The sequence below is a fragment of the Artemia franciscana genome, chromosome 13, assembly GCF_032884065.1.
Source record: "Artemia franciscana chromosome 13, ASM3288406v1, whole genome shotgun sequence".
Lineage (NCBI taxonomy): Eukaryota > Metazoa > Arthropoda > Branchiopoda > Anostraca > Artemiidae > Artemia > Artemia franciscana.
This window is the reverse complement of record NC_088875.1, coordinates 920417-939192: the sequence shown is the minus strand read 5'-3', so window position 1 is coordinate 939192 and position 18776 is coordinate 920417. Positions and strand designations below refer to the sequence as shown.

At 34.3% G+C, this 18776-nt stretch overlaps 1 protein-coding gene across 4 annotated transcripts in view; it reads left to right on the top strand.

Annotated features, from left to right (window-relative positions):
• The window catches only part of LOC136034357 (katanin p80 WD40 repeat-containing subunit B1-like), a 202235-nt gene that overhangs the window by 113488 nt on the left and 69971 nt on the right, over positions 1-18776 (top strand). For all 4 annotated transcript variants that reach the window (XM_065715489.1, XM_065715488.1, XM_065715491.1 and 1 more), the window contains 2 exons: positions 5333-5654; positions 10292-10454. In XM_065715489.1, the coding sequence (XP_065571561.1) occupies positions 5333-5654; positions 10292-10454 (485 nt within the window). The remainder of the gene's footprint in view (positions 1-5332; positions 5655-10291; positions 10455-18776) is intronic.

Here is an 18776-nt window from a genome sequence, read left to right as displayed (position 1 = left end):
CCATTTCCTTTAAATCTTTGTTTATGACCTCCTCCCAACCCAGACAAGGACGACCTGCTTTCCTTGTAGCCCCAGACGGTTGGCCAAAAAGGACAATCTTTGGCAATCTGTCATCCCTCTTCCGCAGAACGTGGCCTAGCCATCTCAACCTTTCTTTCATTAGCCAGCCAACTTTTTGAGTTTTATGCAAGGTTCGATGGTGACAATTTGGGTTGATTAGGTTAAGTTTTTAACCCATTTCTGAGATTTATGACCTAATTTAACATATCCTATCTTTAACTTCTACCATCAAAGTTTGCATAAGACTGAAAAAGCTAATTCGTAAAGCTAACTAAATCCAAACAGAGAAAAAGAAATTTCAGACATTCGCTGGTGAATGTCGACATTAACAAGATGGATATTCACTGTATCAAATATACCGCTGTTTAGGCATCCTTTTGTTTCGTTGGGCGATGTAGAGGGGTACAATTTAAGACTTCATGCTTAATAGTTTAAAAAAATTATCCGAGAATTAAGTCGCTTTAGGGTCTGTTCTTAACCTGCGCCGCGGAAATTTTAGTTCGCCATAGTAAGTAACATGGTAAATTACTAAGCGTGCGAACATTTCGCTTGCGATAGCTTTTAATTAAAGCGCAACATGGCTTTCATTCTACTCACCATGTTAGGAGTAAAAAAATCCATCCAGGTTAGAGTAAAAAATCCGTCTGCACATGAAAAACGAAAGCTGCCTTGTAGCTGCCTTTGGTATCCCTTGCGATGCTTATTGAGCCCGAAAAGTTGTAGTTTACTGAAAACATTTTTCTTTGCTGGAAACATTAAAGAAAAAAGTGGAGCCAAAGGCTTTGAAATTCTAAGGGTGGAACAGACTACTGTGAATTTCGGTAGCTTATGGTAGAAATTGTGGAAGGGCGTAATAACCCCCTGTAACCCCCTGTGTTATTTATGTTGGCTCTGCTCTTATTACGCTTCTTGGAAACCGATCATTACGTTACTGTTATGTATGTTGTGGCTGTTAAGTAATTCCCAAATCAAAGAAGTGAAAACTATATAAATCAAAACAAATATAAATCTAGTTTTAATTTTGAATTGGGTTAAAATTATGCTAGGATGACTTCTACTTTTTTCGCTACTCTTTTTTTATTTTTTGTTGCTTGTTTCTTCGATTTGTTTTATTATTCTGTGAAAGTGTTTGTGTTAATTGGTGTTTTTGTCCAGTTAATTAATTTAAAAATAAGTCTTTCTGATTAAAGTAAACAGTTGGAACATAAAACAAACAAAAATAATAATGTTTTCTATAAGTGTGCCGTGTCCTACATGCTTGTTTTATATTGTTTCTCCGATTCTTGTTAATTATATTCAAGAGAAGGACAAAGGAGTCTTCAGGTCTTTTCCGCCTTGAAGATAACAATCTATAAAAGCCCAAATTTTTTTTAACATTCATTGAATATTATCCCCGATTAATTCACCCACAAAAATGTTTGCAAGTTTGCCCCATACCCCCTGAAAAAATTTATGCGGATGAATAGGTTGTTATGGATTATTTGCATTTAGCGACAAATCAGGAATCATGTGGAAATGGAGCTCCTGAATATTTGAATAGACCTGCCTTCTAAAACCTGATTAGTGTGTCCTTATGGAATCTTAGACCCCTTGTTAGGTTGTCTTGACCTCAAAGGGAAATTCATATGCCGAAATTATTCATATTTTTTTGCAGTTCAGCCTGTTTTTGCGAAATAAAAGATTCTGGGCGAGGAATTCTCAGAGGTATTTCTGGAAGAAATCCCTACTCATGTTTGGTATGATATAGTCGAACTCTAGCCCTGTTCGTTTGTGACAGCTGACCAGACCCGTGGTGCCAATCAGGGGGGGGGGGAGTATTTGCTTGCATTGGATTTCTCAGTCCCCTAGATTTCAAAAATACCCTTTTTGGTATTTTTATAGGGAAGTACACTTTTTGATATTTTCTTTGGTAAAAATTGAAAAAAAATCCCACCATTTAGATTCTGAAATATATATATTTTGATCGCCTCCCCCCCCCTACATTTTGGATTGGTGCCACTGGACCACACTGAGAAAAGGTCGTTTACCTGACTAATGCTTTTAGACAACAAAGATTAATTGGCTAATGCATCTGGTTTTATTGAACGTGGAACTGTGATTATGTGCCAACGTTATTGATTAGTCAATGAAACGAAACTTGACTATAATTTACAATCATTTTTCCTTTTATGACTAGGTAACTTATTTGAATTATTCAGGTTTCAGTCCACGCCATATACAGAAAGTTCTTGAATGAAATATCGAGAATTAGCGAATGTGATATATATATATATATATATATATATATATATATATATATATATATATATATATATATATATATATATATATATATATATATATATATATTAACATGCAGTGCTCCCTTCAGAGAAGAAATTACATAAATAGCTGGGAATGTGGCAATTCATGCTCCAAAATAGGGGGCTCTTAGTTTTCTGATGGCCAATATATTCTCAAATACGGTAACAAACATTCACTTGAATGTTGCAATAGCGATCCTCATTCTTTGTATGAGTTTGCCTGCGGTACTTTGAAAAGCAGTTTGAGGAATTCTACGTCAAAACTTATATTTGTAACTCACAGTATTAAAACTGGTAGTCTATCGACTGGCCAGTCCGTTTCATGGTCTGTAGATTTTTTTTCTTTTGAAAAATACTTTTTTATATCCCTCTCAGGAATGTGCCGGAAGTTAAAGTCTTTGATACCAAAATAGTTTTCTCTTAGATTTGGTTGCTAAAAATCTTTTGTTGCTACTTTAGTTAAAAAATCATTGTGCAAAGTAATGGTTGTTAATAATAATTAGTATAAAGGAATTACAATTTTTTTTCCTTTCTTTTTAGTTTCACCAATCTTCTCTAAATTATGTCTTTCAAAATGACCATTTTTGATTTACCCTAGCTGAGATAAATGATCGCCCCATGCAATATTTTCCTTATAATCAAGCTCATATAGTTAGCCCAAGAAAAGGAATGGGCAAAAGATCTACATATCCTTATAGCCTTTAATGTCCACTATGACTGTACAATTTTCGTCCCCAACAAAATAAAACCATTTTTCAAGTTCTATAATGCCTGCAACTACAGTCAACTACTCCGAACTACGTGATATTCTGGTGAAATATTTAAGGTACTATTATTCATCTGCTATCAAATGAAAAAAACTAATTTAAATCGTACAATTTTTTACATTAACTACAAAGAACAGCATGAGTTAGCTATCCATATTAGACAAGAATATTGGCAGAGAAATGTAACCAAAATTTAGAAACTGTAAAAACGAATGTCTTAAGCAAGGGTGTGTATACAAAATTTTTTCGCGGGAGGGGGATTTTACAAAAGGCATTTTACAAAATGACTTTTTTTTTGGGGGGGGGGGTCAAATCTGGACAACTACAGTCAACTACTCCGAACTGCGAAAGAAAGAACATGGTGAAATTCTGTAGATGCTTTTGAAACAAATGAATATTTCAACCTGCGCATTCCCTTGTATTGAAATCCCTGACGGATAATTCCTCGCGTAGAATGAAGAATGAAATAATTAATTTTTCCGTTTTCAGAGTTTACTGTGAAACTTGTCGCGTTTAAAATTAATTTTCACGTTTTAATCATTACACATTCAGTAAATATTTTTGTCATTATGACTTTTAATGCTAATAATTGTAGCTTAGGGGTCTGAAATCTGTCCATTTTTTTCATTTCAAAAGCCTTTGTCATTCCTTTAGGACAAGGGAAGGGCCGTGGCCCCCCTTACTTTCTCCCTTGTAATGTGGTGGAATAATTCGCTTTTCGTTTATTTGCTCACAATTGAATACTAATGACTTTTGCTGAATAATTTATGAGGAAAACATTAAGTTTCTGCTTAACTGGATTGCTTAGTGAGATGTGACATGTCTCATAGTTTTCTTTATTACGTTTATCGTTAAAGTAAATTTAAGATATGTTTGTGCATGCTGTTTTTTGCTTTTCATTTATTTATTTTGTATTCACTCCAATCAATCCACACTGCTACTTCTATTCCAATCAATTCTACTCTATGCTCATTTCCACACTACTTTCACGTCTCCTCTCCTTTCTTACCTTAAAACAAAAAATTTTAATATAAGATGTTTTTCGTTTATATTGTTATTTTGTTGTATTTCGCCTATATTGTTTTTTGTTATAATTTTTAATATAACATGTTATTAGATTTAACACAAAATGTTCTCCTCACTTTTTTTAGTGATGAGGCAAAGAAATCAGTTTAAATTTTAAAACAATTTTTTATGTATGTTCTTTTTACTCTCGCTCAAATGCGAAAGCTAGCTAAAAAAAATTATTCTACCTGAAAAATTGTCAAAACTAAAAATTGGTGCCTCGAATAATATCCAAGATCTGCGATCTCCGTTACGAAAAAAAAGTATTGAAACCTATCATTTTTCTTCCCCTGACATCGAAATCTATTTCGTTTAAAATTTTCTAAGTGACTACCTTACCTTCTCTTAGACCTTTTTTCTTTAGTCTTGGATTTTGTATTGCTTTTTTATTGTATTTGATCACCAAATCACCCCTTGGACGGCCTCTTTATTGGTGCCTTTATTGGTGTCTTTTTATTTGTACTCTTATGACTATGTCAGTATGATTTTACTTGTTTTTCTTTTTGAATCCATGCTCTTTATTTACGAGTATTAGTGCTCAATTTATATTGCTGGAACCGTCAGAAGAATTTCTCTCAGGCTTTATTCCCTCCTCTCCTCCTTGCAAGACTAAAAGTTCAGTATTTTATAAAATTTGATTAAAAATCATTGCAATTTTTTAGTACGAAAAAGATTTGCCTCACCTCCTGTATCACCAGAAAATTTAGCCGGGTTGGCTAATTTAGGCGAGTTTATATTCGTAAAAAGTGGAAATTCGAATATAGTCACTGACTGCACTTTCTTAATCTGATAAAAATGGTAAGTTAAAAAACAATATTAGGTATCTCTATCTCTTTTATGTGTGGTCATAGTGTTATTTCGTGTTCTTAGTGGTTTACTTGGATATTGACATATCATGCCTAGCAATTTTTGTGACAGAAGTGTTGGATTTTTAATATTTTTCATAAGACTTCTTGTATGTTATCCGCTAAAAATTTGCTTATTTCTGGGATTTTTGTTTATGTGAATTTCTTGCGCCCGGCAAAGCCCTCGAAAATTCATGTGTGCGTACCTGAACAGTTTATCAATCAATTGTTTAGCTGGTATTATTTTATAATATTTAATGTCAGCTTTTATTGATAGATCAACTAATTTCAGACGCCACACCTATAGTCATAAACCCACCACCCCCTGACGTACTACCACAACAACGTAGCGTGGCAATGCCTGTACCCCAAGTATCACGAAATCAAACACTAACGCCATCTCCGCCTACACCAGCGAGAACTGCGCCAAATATAGTAGATAGAAGCCGAGAGCCATCTAGGAACCGTGCACCAGTTCGCCATCAAAGAAGAAGTAGTTTAGGTGAAAGACAAAGCCCGCCATCTAATGCTCCGGTTGCTTCGGTGCGTGGTAGAAATCGAGATAGTGTTAAGGATTTAGTTCATGCCTCTCAATCTGATAATGAAAGTGGAAGGTAAGTCATTTGTATGAAACAACAATAATTTTTTGGTCCGTCAATTTTAACCAACTATTTAAAAAGAAGAAAACAAACAATCTCAATTAGAAATTATGAGGATCACCATTCGCGCTTGTTAGAAGAAAAACTAATTGACTTTCTCATTAAAATTTTCTTATCAAATACTAAATGAATTCATTTAGTATTTGATAAGAAAATTTTAATGAGAAAGTCAATTAGTTTTTCTTCTAACAAGCGCGAATGGTGATCCTCATAATTTCTAATTTGGCTCGTTGAAAAAAAATTATTAAGGAAATTTGGCTGCGACCAAAATAAATTTTTAGTGTTTTTTTTTCCTAGATGTCGATTGAAATAGGAAAATCTACATCATTAGAATTATGTCGAAGAACAGCCAGTATTGCCAACGCTTTAAAATTAACCATACCATAGTTTTCTACTAAAATTGCACAGCAAGAGCTTAATTTGTACCATCTGAAAAGCAGGTTTAAAATTTTCGATACGCTTAAACTTATACAGTTATCCGACTCAGAAAAGAGTAAGTAATACCAAAATATACAGAAAAATTTGTGTTGTGCAAAAAAATTTGCATTATGTACCGCATTGTACTAGGACTTCTAAACTCTACCAAAAACGGTACAATTTTACCACTTAGCAACGCTGGCTACAGCTCGATTTGTTTATATGAATAATTGATCATAAATTTCCCTGACTTTTTTTTGTATGTATTTTTTTCCGTGAGATTAGATAAAGCGTTTGCGAATACCTATGTAAATATCCCTTGAAGCACTAGTAGTGGTAGAAAATCAAATACATGCATGAGTCTATTTTGCTATCGACTTTATTGGGATAAAAAAAAAAAAAAAACAAGTTTTTCAGTTGAAAGTAAAGAGCGACAGAAAATGTCAAAACAGAAATTACCTGCTAGAAGTGAAGTCTAAAAACCCCGAACAAAAGATCCTGATGGTAGCCTACCACCCCCTCACATCCCCACTCATTACATTAAAGTTTAACTTGTGGTTAACTGAAAGAATTTTAAAGTGTAAAACATACAGCTAGTTGGTATTGGTAGATGTTTTATTCGCCAATTGCCTTTCAAAATACGTACTTCCCGAAAGATACTACCCACCCAGACTCCGCCCACCCAAGGCTGTTTCTCAGCCCGTCTCTATTATGTCCCTCATTCGCTGCTTGACATATAGACTCGAAAAAACTTTTGTCCTGTATATTATGGAAGAAAATTAATAAAACATCCAACTAACTAATTTACTTGTTGTTTTTTGTGCTTTTCTTCGCTTTTCCTCTCCTTTTTCATGTTTTGAATGGTCCTTTTAATATTTTGTATGATTCAACTACTTTTTTTTAATTTTTAACTATTTTCGCCCGTATATGTATTTTTCTGTATTTTCTATTTTTTGACCAATTTGATGAAGTGACGGAAAAACCGTCGAAGCACAGTACAGCCGTTGGTAATACAACATACGTTTTAGATAATAGCTATTCATTTAGTATTGACTATTTATATGTTTTGTAACCCATGCGGCATCTATGCAGTATGGCCTCTAAAACCGGAGGGTATTTATAAAGCTTTTCTAAAATTCTGGTCCAATTGGCTATCTCAGAGATTCATACAATGTTGGGCCTGGTCAGTACTTGGATGGGTGACCGCCCAGGAAAAGTGGATGCCGTTGGCACTTTTTCCCTGGCGAGCAGAGGCTGTGTATAAAAGGTTAGAGCTGTTCCCTTGTGTGAGATGGTTTGGAATCTCTGCTCCGTCATAATTTCCTTCCTCCGTCCCTATCCCCGAAAGGAAATCCTGCTTGTGCAGCCTGATAGTGGCGTCATTATGGACCTTTCACGAGTTTGCCTAACCAGAACCGTGACTGCGAACACCACTGCAGGATGACCTTGAGGAGTGACGCCCCTCGAGGAAATTATAGCCTAACAATTTACACAGCATTTGGGATAGAGGAGGAGCGTGCGTAGCTGTGTTGGCGTCGGGTGGCTTAGTGCTGCATTGAGTTGTTAGTAGCAGGAGTAGTAGCTGTAAATGGCAGAAATTGACTTTTTTGGATAATGTCTAAAACTTGTAAACTATAGATATGCCTTTTCAATCTTTCTAAAGCGGTTCCTCATTTCAAACTTATCGCTCTAAAGAATTCGGGCCCTGCCCGGGCCGAAAATTTTTATTTGCGTTACAAAATACTGATGCTTTCTTGCAGCATAGTCTCTTTTGTTATTTAAAAGGAGCACGATAACTTTTAATTTCCGTTCAAAAAAACTCTTTCACGTGTACTTTGGCTATAGATGGCAGTGCAGCAGTAGTTTCTGATGAGTTATCAACGAGCCGAGATTCTGCAATTTTGGTGGAGTCAAACAATTTGTGAATTGTTTACTTAGTGTATATCGCATTGACTGTTTTAAATGGACGGTCAATGCTTACTTCATTTGGTTATACCATTCCTGAATCAGGTAGAAATTGTATTTTTGTTTCTTTGCCAGTTGTTTTTTTTTTTGTTTTTTTTTTTTAAACGCATTTTGTTCGTTCTTTTCTAGGTTTCAGGTACTGCTGTAACTATGATGCTCTTGGGGACTTGATTTTTTCTTTCCTAATGACGATTAAAAATAATTATATTTATTTGAAGCATATCTTTGAGTAAAGGGTCATTCATAAAGAACAGGAAAGGTTTGGCCCTCATAAATATTTTTGGGATTTAGTCTCTAAATCCCATTGTCTTACTTTTCTTTTTTTCTTACTTGTTTTTTCTTTTCTTTGGTGTATACCGACAAAAAATTTAAATATTTGAAAACACTTCGTTTAGCATTGAAATGCTCCGATACTTTTAAGAAGTACATATTTCTGCTAAAATAGCAGACAGTACCTTCTCCTTATTTTATTATTGCTATGATCAGTTGGATTAGTGATGGAACTAATGATGATAATAGCACTTCAGTGGTGCACTGTCATATTTATTGTCCTCAAACAAGTATATCAATTCAAATTCTCTTTTCTATTCTGAAGAAAAGTCTATCGTTTGGTGCAACTGAGATAGGCCTTAATGATATGATAGCGAGGGCCGCATTCAGGATTCTTTTTAGAAGGGGGGGGGGGGGTACAAAACTGTGTTTTACACACAAAAACAAAAACAAAATATATAAGTTTTTTTTATATTCATTTTTGTTACGGTTTTTACGATTGTACGTTTTTTCCATTGTATCATGTGTCAAACAGAGCTTGCATTCATTTCCTATTTAAAAATAAAATTTCTGGGAGATATCCTGTTGGAATACTTGGTAAAGCTTAAAGCAAATAGCCAGTACATTCAAGTAAATCATTTAATTACAAAATTCTGTATTTTTGTCATAATGGTGTATTAGTTTCTTTAAAGTTCAGTCTTTAACCATATTAGTGACAAAAACAACTATCTTGTAAAACTAAAAACATACCCCTAAGTAAAGGGTCTTTTCTGGTTAAATGATAAAAAGTTTAATCCCTTGTAGACTAGCTACAGTATCAACATATAAATTAGTGTTTTAATCCTGAAATTAGTCTTATAACTTCATTCTTATCAAAGAATTCCTTTCTAATTGATTTCAAGTTCTTCTAATTTTCACATTAATTTCACTACGTGATCAATTATTACTATAATACATGAAGCTTTTAAGGGAAGTGTCACATTTTCTTCCGCGTTACCACGTTGAAACGATAAAATAAATAAGCAGAACAAAATAGCTAAATTTGATAACGCTGTACATTCGTAAAATTTTATTAACACTTAACAATTTGTTTCATCCCAAAGACAAATACGCCTACAAAGGAAAGCTGCACCTACCGTATGTTTTTAGCTTGTTTTTGACTTGTTTTTCACATGCTCTTTTCTAAATTTGGCACCAACTTCAATCAAAAACGCCATAACTTACACAATGAAGTCCATTTCATTCTAAATTTGTAATTTTTCCTATTCTACTAAGATGTATATGGTCGTGTAGATTTCCACTTCACCAATCCAAACAATTTGATTTCATTTTCACTATCCTTGGTACTTAAAAAAACAAACATTTGAGCTCCTCAGTTGAAAAAAATGGACAGACACTATTGCGGCCAGTTTTGAGCATCTAGTTGGCATTTGTGATTGCCCGCCTTATGACTAGATTTAGGTTTCTAGTCAGGCTCCTAAAATGCGTAGTCTAATCTGTTTATTTGGCCGCTCCTTTTTCCTCACAGTTATTAGAACATAAAGCTTAGCATTCGTAATCTCATTGCCAATATCTTCGTTACGGGAAACCTTTCTTGGTCATTGACCATAGCAGCTCTGACGTGACTATAGCAGTCCTTATTTGATTAAAGTTTCAAAAATCAAAAAACAAACACTAGAGGCCCTAAGCTGAAATAAGAGAGAACAGACAATATTGTGACCAATACTAAAGCATTGACTAGGCATTCCTGATTCTCCTCCGTACGACAGGATTTGAGTTTCTATTCTCGTCAGACTCCTTAATTGTGTGGTCAAGACAGTGGTGTCAATTCATGGAAATGTAGGGGATGGGGATGGGGTGCAAAATTTATTCTTGTAAAAGCGTTTAAGGGGTTTCTAGATCTTATTGTAAATTCAGCATTGATTTAATTTATTTTCTAGACAGCCGTATCAGAGTCCAGCTGAACCGATGCTAAGCCGATCAATGGGTCATTCAAGATCATCGTCCTTAACGAGAGGTCCACGACAAGCCCCAGACATTATTGTCTCTAGGACCAGACCTGATGTAACCGTCCCCTCAGTTTTTGGCAGACCGAAAGTGCAAGTAAGTTTTCGTGTTCCTTAACTGTTTATGCATATATTTTTTAATCCAATATCTTAGGCAGTAAAACTGGGTTTTGTCGTGTTATAACCAATGTCTAGATTGATGTGTTTAGCGAGATGTCGTCGAATTTTTTTTTCTTTTAATTTTTAATTTTTCTCTTAAATTCAATTTTTCTTTATCTGAGGGTAACTATGTTCAATGAGATTAGATGCCTTTCAGTATAAACTAAGCTCGAACTAAGGGCTAATAAATGAGCCGTGTTAGGAAGTTAAATCGATTTAATAGAATTTTAATTCTCGACAAAGAACAATTTAATCTCAACTATAGAAATTCGTAAAATATTGGTTTGGTCATTTAAGGGTACTCGAAAAAATATAAATAGTAGTAACGAACAAATGATGGAGGATAAATAATGCTTAGTCTGGAAAGCCTATCTACTGCTTAACTTATAAGTAACAATAATGTTTATTTGCAAAACTATTTTTTCTTATTATTACAGTATAACAAAGCAAAGTAGTTTTGTGATTTCTTCTCTTGGTTGTGAAAAATGACCAATCGCAGAAACTATAGTTTATATATGTTTATGCATATATTTTTGAATCCAATGTCTCAGGCAGTAAAACTGGGTGTTGTCGTGTTGTAATCAATATCTAGATTGATTTGTTTAGCGAGATGTCGTCGAAAATATAATTTTTTTTTCTTTATCTGAGGGTAACTATGTTTAGTAAGATTAGATGTCATAAACTAAGCTTGAACTGGGGGATAATAAATGAGTCGTTTTAGGAAGTTAAACCAAGTAGTTACATTTTCAATCCTCGATAAAGAACAATTTATTCTCAACTATAGAATTCCTAAATATTGGTTTGGCTATTTAAGGATACTCGAAAAAATATAAATAGTAGTAACGAACAAATGATGGTGGATAAATAATTCTTAGTTTGGAAGACGTATCTACTGCTTAACTCATAAGTAACAATAATGTTTATTTAAAAAACTATATTTTTCTTATCATTACAGCATAACAAAGCAAAATAGTTTTGTGATATCTTGTCTGTGTTTGTGAAAAATGACCAATCGCAGAAATATATAATTATAATGGCGAAAAGGCTGAAAATATTAGGCTCCTGGAATGACTTATTAATCACATATTGGAGTAAATTTGATTCAATCCCGAATTTACAGCTTATTTTTTGAAAGGATTATTTATTTCTTATTTATTTCATTTATTTAATATTATTAGGTTTCTTAGTTATTTCCATAAAGAAACTAGTGTAATTTGTCAGAACAAAATCTTTACAATTGCCTTTGGACATTGTCCTAAGGGATAATGAGTTTCCTGTCGAGGAGGTGGTAGTTACTGTCCACAGGTGGCCCTAAGCTACCTCAATGTCTCTAATAGGGACGTCAGGTTATATTTGCAAGTGGAACATTTATTTCTAAGTTACAGTTATAACTTATGTGTAATCGTGGAAACCCGGAAACCTGGTTTTGAAAAAAATATGATTCTGAAAACCTGTATGGTACAGGAAAAATAATTTTGAGAACCTCTGTGAATTTTGACAAAATATGAAAAAAGGCAGTTGCAGCAGGATTTTCCCCCTGAGCTGTGAAAATGTGAGGAAACAATAATTTAGATATAGAAGGTTACAAGGGAAATTTTTGTGGACATTCAAATGTGAATTTATCAGTTTTCGATGAGAATAGAGGACAACATATCTGAGAATGCTTTCCAAAAGTCAATTTTTTTAACAATTATTTGGTATTGCTTTCATTCGAAAATGGTGTATCATAGTAAAATTTCATTACTTGTATGCTTTATAAATTGTGAAAGAGCTTAACGTTGTAGTCTCCTGTGTTTTTGTAATTAACGTTGTAGTCCCTTGTGTTTTTGCACTTAACGTTGTAGTCCCTTGTGTTTCGTAGTTAACGTTGTAGTCCTTGTGTAGTCTTTTGTGTTTTATAGCAACGAGAACGATACAGTACTTTTGGGGCGAAAATAATAAATGATTTATTACTATGAATAATATTTGTTTCACTAATTCGGATTCTTGCTTTGTCAGTTTTGGATTATAAAAAGAAAAGCAAACTTTACGATCCAAACTGTAAGAAATCCCCGCAATCCGATAGTGTAAAGAAATCAAATTTTGGTGTAATATTTGAGTGGTTGAAAAGATGGGATTTTATTTTTCATTTTGTAATACGGAACCCAGGGCTCCTACTCAGCTGTAGCAAGACACTGCAGGGCCGACACACGGACCATAGTAGTCAAGAAGTGTATTTGATCCAATGCATACATTATTTCCCACTTTTATTTGATAATTCAGAAAATATGTTTGAAATGTTGCCATTTGTAACTACCTACCCCCCACCCCATACACACCCACACAAAGAAAATGTCGATGCTTCCTCAGTAAAATAAGATCCTTCCTAGTTTGTCATATAGCATTTGAATTGTAACATGGTGCGAATGGCTGAGCAGCGTGACATATTCTGGCACACTACTACTGCTAGCAATTCCCTGCAGTACAAAGTGACTTGAGGTCAACACGGAAACAAGAAGTGTCGTTGATCCAATGCATACATTATTTCCCATTTTTATTTAATAATTCATAAAATATGTTTGGAATGTTGCCCAATTATAATTCTAACCTCTCCCCCCCCCATAAAGAAAATCAGATCTCGTATATCCTTTGGGACTATCAAGAAAAATGAAATCAAATATTAAAGGCAAAAGCCGAAAAATAAAGAAAGCTGATGTATAATTTCCTAGGAAATAAATTTTATCTTCTAGAGTAACGCAGACTGTATACATCTCATTGGTCTTTGAGTTTTTTCCTTCAATACGACAATCCGACAACCTTGTCTGAAATAGGGTTGTCGGTTTTACAATTCAAAAGAGAATCTGAGTGTCAGATTGTGAATCAAAATAAAAAACTAAAATTTATTGCGAATAGAGATTAAATCAGTTTGAAAATCAAAAGTGTCAATATAAAAGGCCTAATAACTGTTTAAATCTGGTTTATCAACTAAATTTGAAAAAAAATTCTGTAATGGCTTCCAGAACTAACACTGAACTTGCAACTGCGTGGTTTAGTATCTATAATAAAGCCTTTAGACTTCTTTAAGATGGCGTTGAAGCTTCTTTTGACACGCCTAAAAATAGTTAACATACTATTCCGCTATTCTCGATTTGGATGTGGTTTTCAAGAAGAATCATAAATAGTTGTGAAATTGAGCTAAGAAATACTAAAAAAATTACATTGATATTCTGTTTTAATTCAGTTAAATGCTATTTAAAAAAAAAATCTGGTCATTTATTGAAGAAAAGCAATCACATTATTGAATTACAGGTAGCCTGATATTATTTAAAATTTTAAGCACAATGAATTGTAATTCTTCTTAAAGATTAAAGTAAATATCAAAGGCATTCCATAATTTATGGACAGGTCTATTGATAGATATTTAGGGATGGACTGATGGACTGCCGCTAGATTCCAAGAGCGAACTTAGACGGCGTAAACGACGTGCCGGTTTTTTCCCAGAAAAGGTCAAATTTTCTCGGCAAATATTTTGAACTAGGAAACATGGCATGCTATTAGATCGAAATTCCTAGCACAAAAATTAGCCTAAAAACGAAAGCAGAATTCCTAGATCAGTAGATGTTGTAAAATACGACCGTACTTTGGCTGTTAAGTTTTGGCTGTTAATTACTAATGGTTGTTTTTATCTTAGAACGATACGTCATTCTTACCCTTTTGTAGTGTGTCCTTGATTACTTAGCCTTTATTAGGGTTGTATTTAAATAGTGTTTACTGTTTACGTTCAAATTTGCTTGTAAAATATAAAATATTCCTATTTATTTAAAGAAAAAAAAAACATTCAAACTTCAGGCGTGGTTGCATATTCTGCACTTCTATGGCTTCATCAACTAAATATTTTATATTTAAAATATTTTTACGCTTATTTTTTGCTGATGTTGACATACGTTGCTTTTTTCAACTTAGCCCCTGTTAAGTAATAAATAAAAAAAATCAAGGTTTTTTTCACTGAAAGTAAGGAGTAACATTAAAACTTAAAACAAACAGAAATTATTATGGATATCAGGGGGTTTGCCTCCTCGTCAATATCTCGCTCTTCACGCTAAAGTTCGCATTTTGTTCCAATTTGAAGAATGACCCCTGAATCACAAATGCCGTTTAATTAGAATATATAACTCTTTTGAAAGTACTAAAAAAATTTAGCGTAAAGAGCGAGGGCGCGAACCCCCCCTCCATTATACGTATTAATAGATACATTTTGATTTGTGGTAGTTTTACGCTTGTAAGATTTGCTCATTCTTTTATTTTATTTTTTATTTTTGCTCTTTTATCTTTTATTTTTGCTCATTCTTGGCTTAATGTAGCTCTTTACTTTTCTTTGAAAAAATTGTCTTGTGGAAAAAGTTCTTTAAGTTAATAATATAGAAAGAGCCTCGGAAAGTAGGTTAACACCCATCGTGCATCTAGCAAGAATGGTGGCAACAGTGGCAATAGATCATCAGGCTTATGCAACCAGTTGTGGTACTGCTGGCAAATACTTGAATTTATACCTCTGATGGTAGTTTGGTAGAAAAATCGCATGGAGCTCGTCAAGAGAAAACTGTCGGTACAGTAGTCGGTACCAGCCGTGGGGAAGGGGGGAAACGAAACGTCGTGTCAAACCACACATGATCGAATGCTCAGAAGTGGTTTTGGTGGAATAAATATATAAAAACAACTTATACGCAGGGGGAGGGATCCTACCTCAACTGGCACAGTTATGAAATTTGTGCTAAAAAGGTAACTTTTCGGGTTTCAATTAAGTCGTGACAAGGTTGCGGCGTCAAACATAGTATAGAACAAATTCTAGATCAGAGTAACCGAAAATTTAATAACATGTTTTTAAAAAAAAGTCAGGAAGAACCGCCATCTGTATCTGATTAAGCATTTTGAAAAAAAAAAAAAAATTCAAGTCAGGAAGAATCGTCATATGAATCTGATTATTGATGGCAACTATTATTTCGATTAATCTTAATGGTAAAATTTCATCGTGAAAAGAAGTTTATGGGAATTTCAAAAAGTAGCCTGAAACCCTCGAAAATTGTGTAGGACCAAAAATGAAAACTGCACCATTGAAATTTTTGTAGCCAAAAACCCCTCGAAGGAGAATTATATTCCCCAATCTTGAGCAACAATGAAAATTACTTTTTTCGCATGGGAAGCAGTGATGTCTCCTTTTTTTCTTTTTTTTTCTGCTAGCGGGGCATTGAAATATTGCACGGAGGTGTTTAAGGGCTCATTTGAAAGGTAATTTCTATATCCAGTGCTTTTTGTAAGTAACACTTTCTCCCTTTTCGAAAATCACTTTTTCGCATGTCTGTTTTTGGGGTATGAACTCATATTTGGGGGAATCCAGCATTTGATTCCCTGTGATTTCCTTATGGAGCCAGAGGATTTTTCTTATGTGTCCCAATAAAATACAATGAGAGCATCTTCATAATAAATATGCAGAATTAAAGAAATTAATTGACAAAAATGTTTTGCTGGTTAAAAGGTGTGTTAATCTTACCTCTATCTATTGTAATTTCATTTGGTATATAGATTAAGTTTTTTTTTAGAAGCAGTGTCGATTGGTGTGAGAATGAAGTATATACTTTGTTGGTGATTCAAAAGAATATTATGTTACATAACCTAAATCTTAAAGGAAGCAAAACCTGCTAAATGAATTTCAAGTTGTCAACCCATTTTTTGGGGCATTTTGTAATTATCAAAGGTGATTGGAGGGCAATTATCCCCCTCCCCCGCGCCCATCAATTCCCAAAACACATCTAATCAAAATTTTTAGATAGCCATTTTGTTCAGCGCATTTGAAAGGTTTGGAAATTATGTATTTTAGGATGACGGTGTTGTGTTGACAAAAATATTTTGTTGGTTAATCTTACCTTTATCTATTGTAATTTCAGTTTTTCTATTGTAATGTCTTAGTGTTGTTTCTTTATTTCTGAGGAATTCCAGTGAATTTGCTGTAGCAAAATCTTCCAACATTAGGTCTAATTTTAATTCTAACGCTCACTTATTTGGTACAAGTTTTTTCTGGGGGGTGGGCTCCAAAATACGCCTAAAATTGTATATTCTTTATATTTAAGTCTCCAATTTCTGACTGTTTCCACAAGCAAAAAAAAGAAATATGAAGTGTTCCGGGAGAGCCAAAGACCACCAAATATCTTGAGAACAAGAAGAAATAATGAAACCGAATGCTTATCAATCGATACAACCTGCTTAGTTTAGAGTGCTGTGGTATAGGGTTTCCAGTTTTCCTGGGAAAGTGGTTTTGGAGATCCCGGGATAGTCAGTCGAAGATGATAAAGGTCCCTGGGGATCCACGTAGGTTCTGAAAAAAAAAATAGATCATCAAATTTTGTTTTCACTCTAATTTGCATGTTCTTAAGGCAAAAATCATGTCGATATTAGACGGAAGGAATATGGAGTAGATATATGACCCAAATACCAAGTTTCAATGGGAAAAGGGCGGGCTTTGGGCATAAAGCATATTTTAAGTGTCTAAAAATTAATAATTTTAAGCAAAAGTGTTGCAATATCTGGAGTAGCAGAGGAAATAATTGGGCGAGGCGAATTTAATTGTTTACCTAGATTTTGATACCCCGGTTTGAGGATACACGTTATGACGGTTAACCCTATCTAAAAAGGCTTTTTTTCAATATTAGGCGGCAGGGATCGGGTGGCAGTTTAATTTGAATGCATTATAGTGGCAATCAAGTCACCATTATATAACAATTAGTTAATTGGTTCTCTCTTTCTGACTCCAACGAAATAATTTGATGATATATCTTTATTATTTTTTGCAAAGAAATCACGTATTTATGTCGTTTATATTTAATCTCAATTAAAATGTTCTATTAAAGCTCTATAACATTCTATCACTAGAGCATATTATCATTGTTTTTGCGTCATCGCCTGAAGTGTCACTTTATTGTGTCACCGGAAAAAATGCCACTTTTTGCTTTGCAAGGAGTGCCATCTTTTTTTCTGTCGTGGGACAAAGTTTCTTTGTTTCTAAGCTGTTATTGAAAACGTGTAATAGTACTGTTTATCATGGATAAAATTTTTATTCATTATATTAGGATATCGTCATTTTATGTGTACTCGTTTTGTGTCTTGGGATTTGAATTTCCCGTTTTTGCGTTTTCTGCTCAATTATAAAAACCTCGTACTTGGCAAAAATAACCTGCTGTGACACAAGCTAGTAATGTAGCGGAAAGGAGGAGATTCTACCTGAACAGACAAACACTACGGGTGATGGCATTTTTTTGCAATGACGCAATAATACGAGTGATTAGTATGGCATTCGAATGTTGCTTCGAGATATTCAAAGTCAAATTTTGCTTCTACTATCGGATTTCACATCGCCTGAAAAAAAAATTGCGTTGACAAATATTTAGTTCGCATTTTATTTCGAATTGATTAATTACACATCAGAGCTCAAATTAGTCCTTTTTATAGAAACTTGATAGAAACCAAACAATTCCCCGAAATCACTTTCGATCTACTAAGTTCACAGTGCTCTGATACGAAATTGACTATTAACTCTGTTAAGTCAAAAATAATTAGACTGAACCCGCCAAAGAGAGATTTCGTCCCACCTGAAGTTCCTTTCCCTGTTGTGAGTGAGGTGGAAAATACTAGGTGTCATTTTCTCACGTGATTGTACCTTTACTACCCTCATTAATAGTGCGACCTGTAAAGCAAAAGCATCTCTGCAAACCCTTTCAAAAATGCGTCGCTTCGGGTGCAACGCCCACAGTCTTCTACGGGCATACCTGTGCTACGTACGCCCCATACTTGAATACGCCTGCCCCGTCTGGGGCCCGTTAGTATTAAGAACCAACTATTTAATGCAGGAACTGGAGTAAGTTCGAAAACGGACAACCAGGATCATCCTGAGTAATAGAGACATTTTGTACCACGATGCCCTAGCAACCCTTGAACTCCAAAGTTTGGAACTCCGCTTGGGTGACCTTGTCCTGGGGTTCGGCAAAATACTGCTGTCTAACCCTTCTCACCGTGAGATTGTACCCCCAGAAGTATATCGTATGCTACCAGAATATGGCTTTACCTGCCGATGCGTCCTTAGCATTGATAATTAGATAGTGGATAGTTGTATGGCTTATTAACTGATAAAATAGACAAAAAATTGCACGGAGACTACATTGATTCATAAGATCAGAAATGGTCAATGGTCTAGATCCTGTACCTCTTTTTTTATGATTATATCTCTGCTTAAATT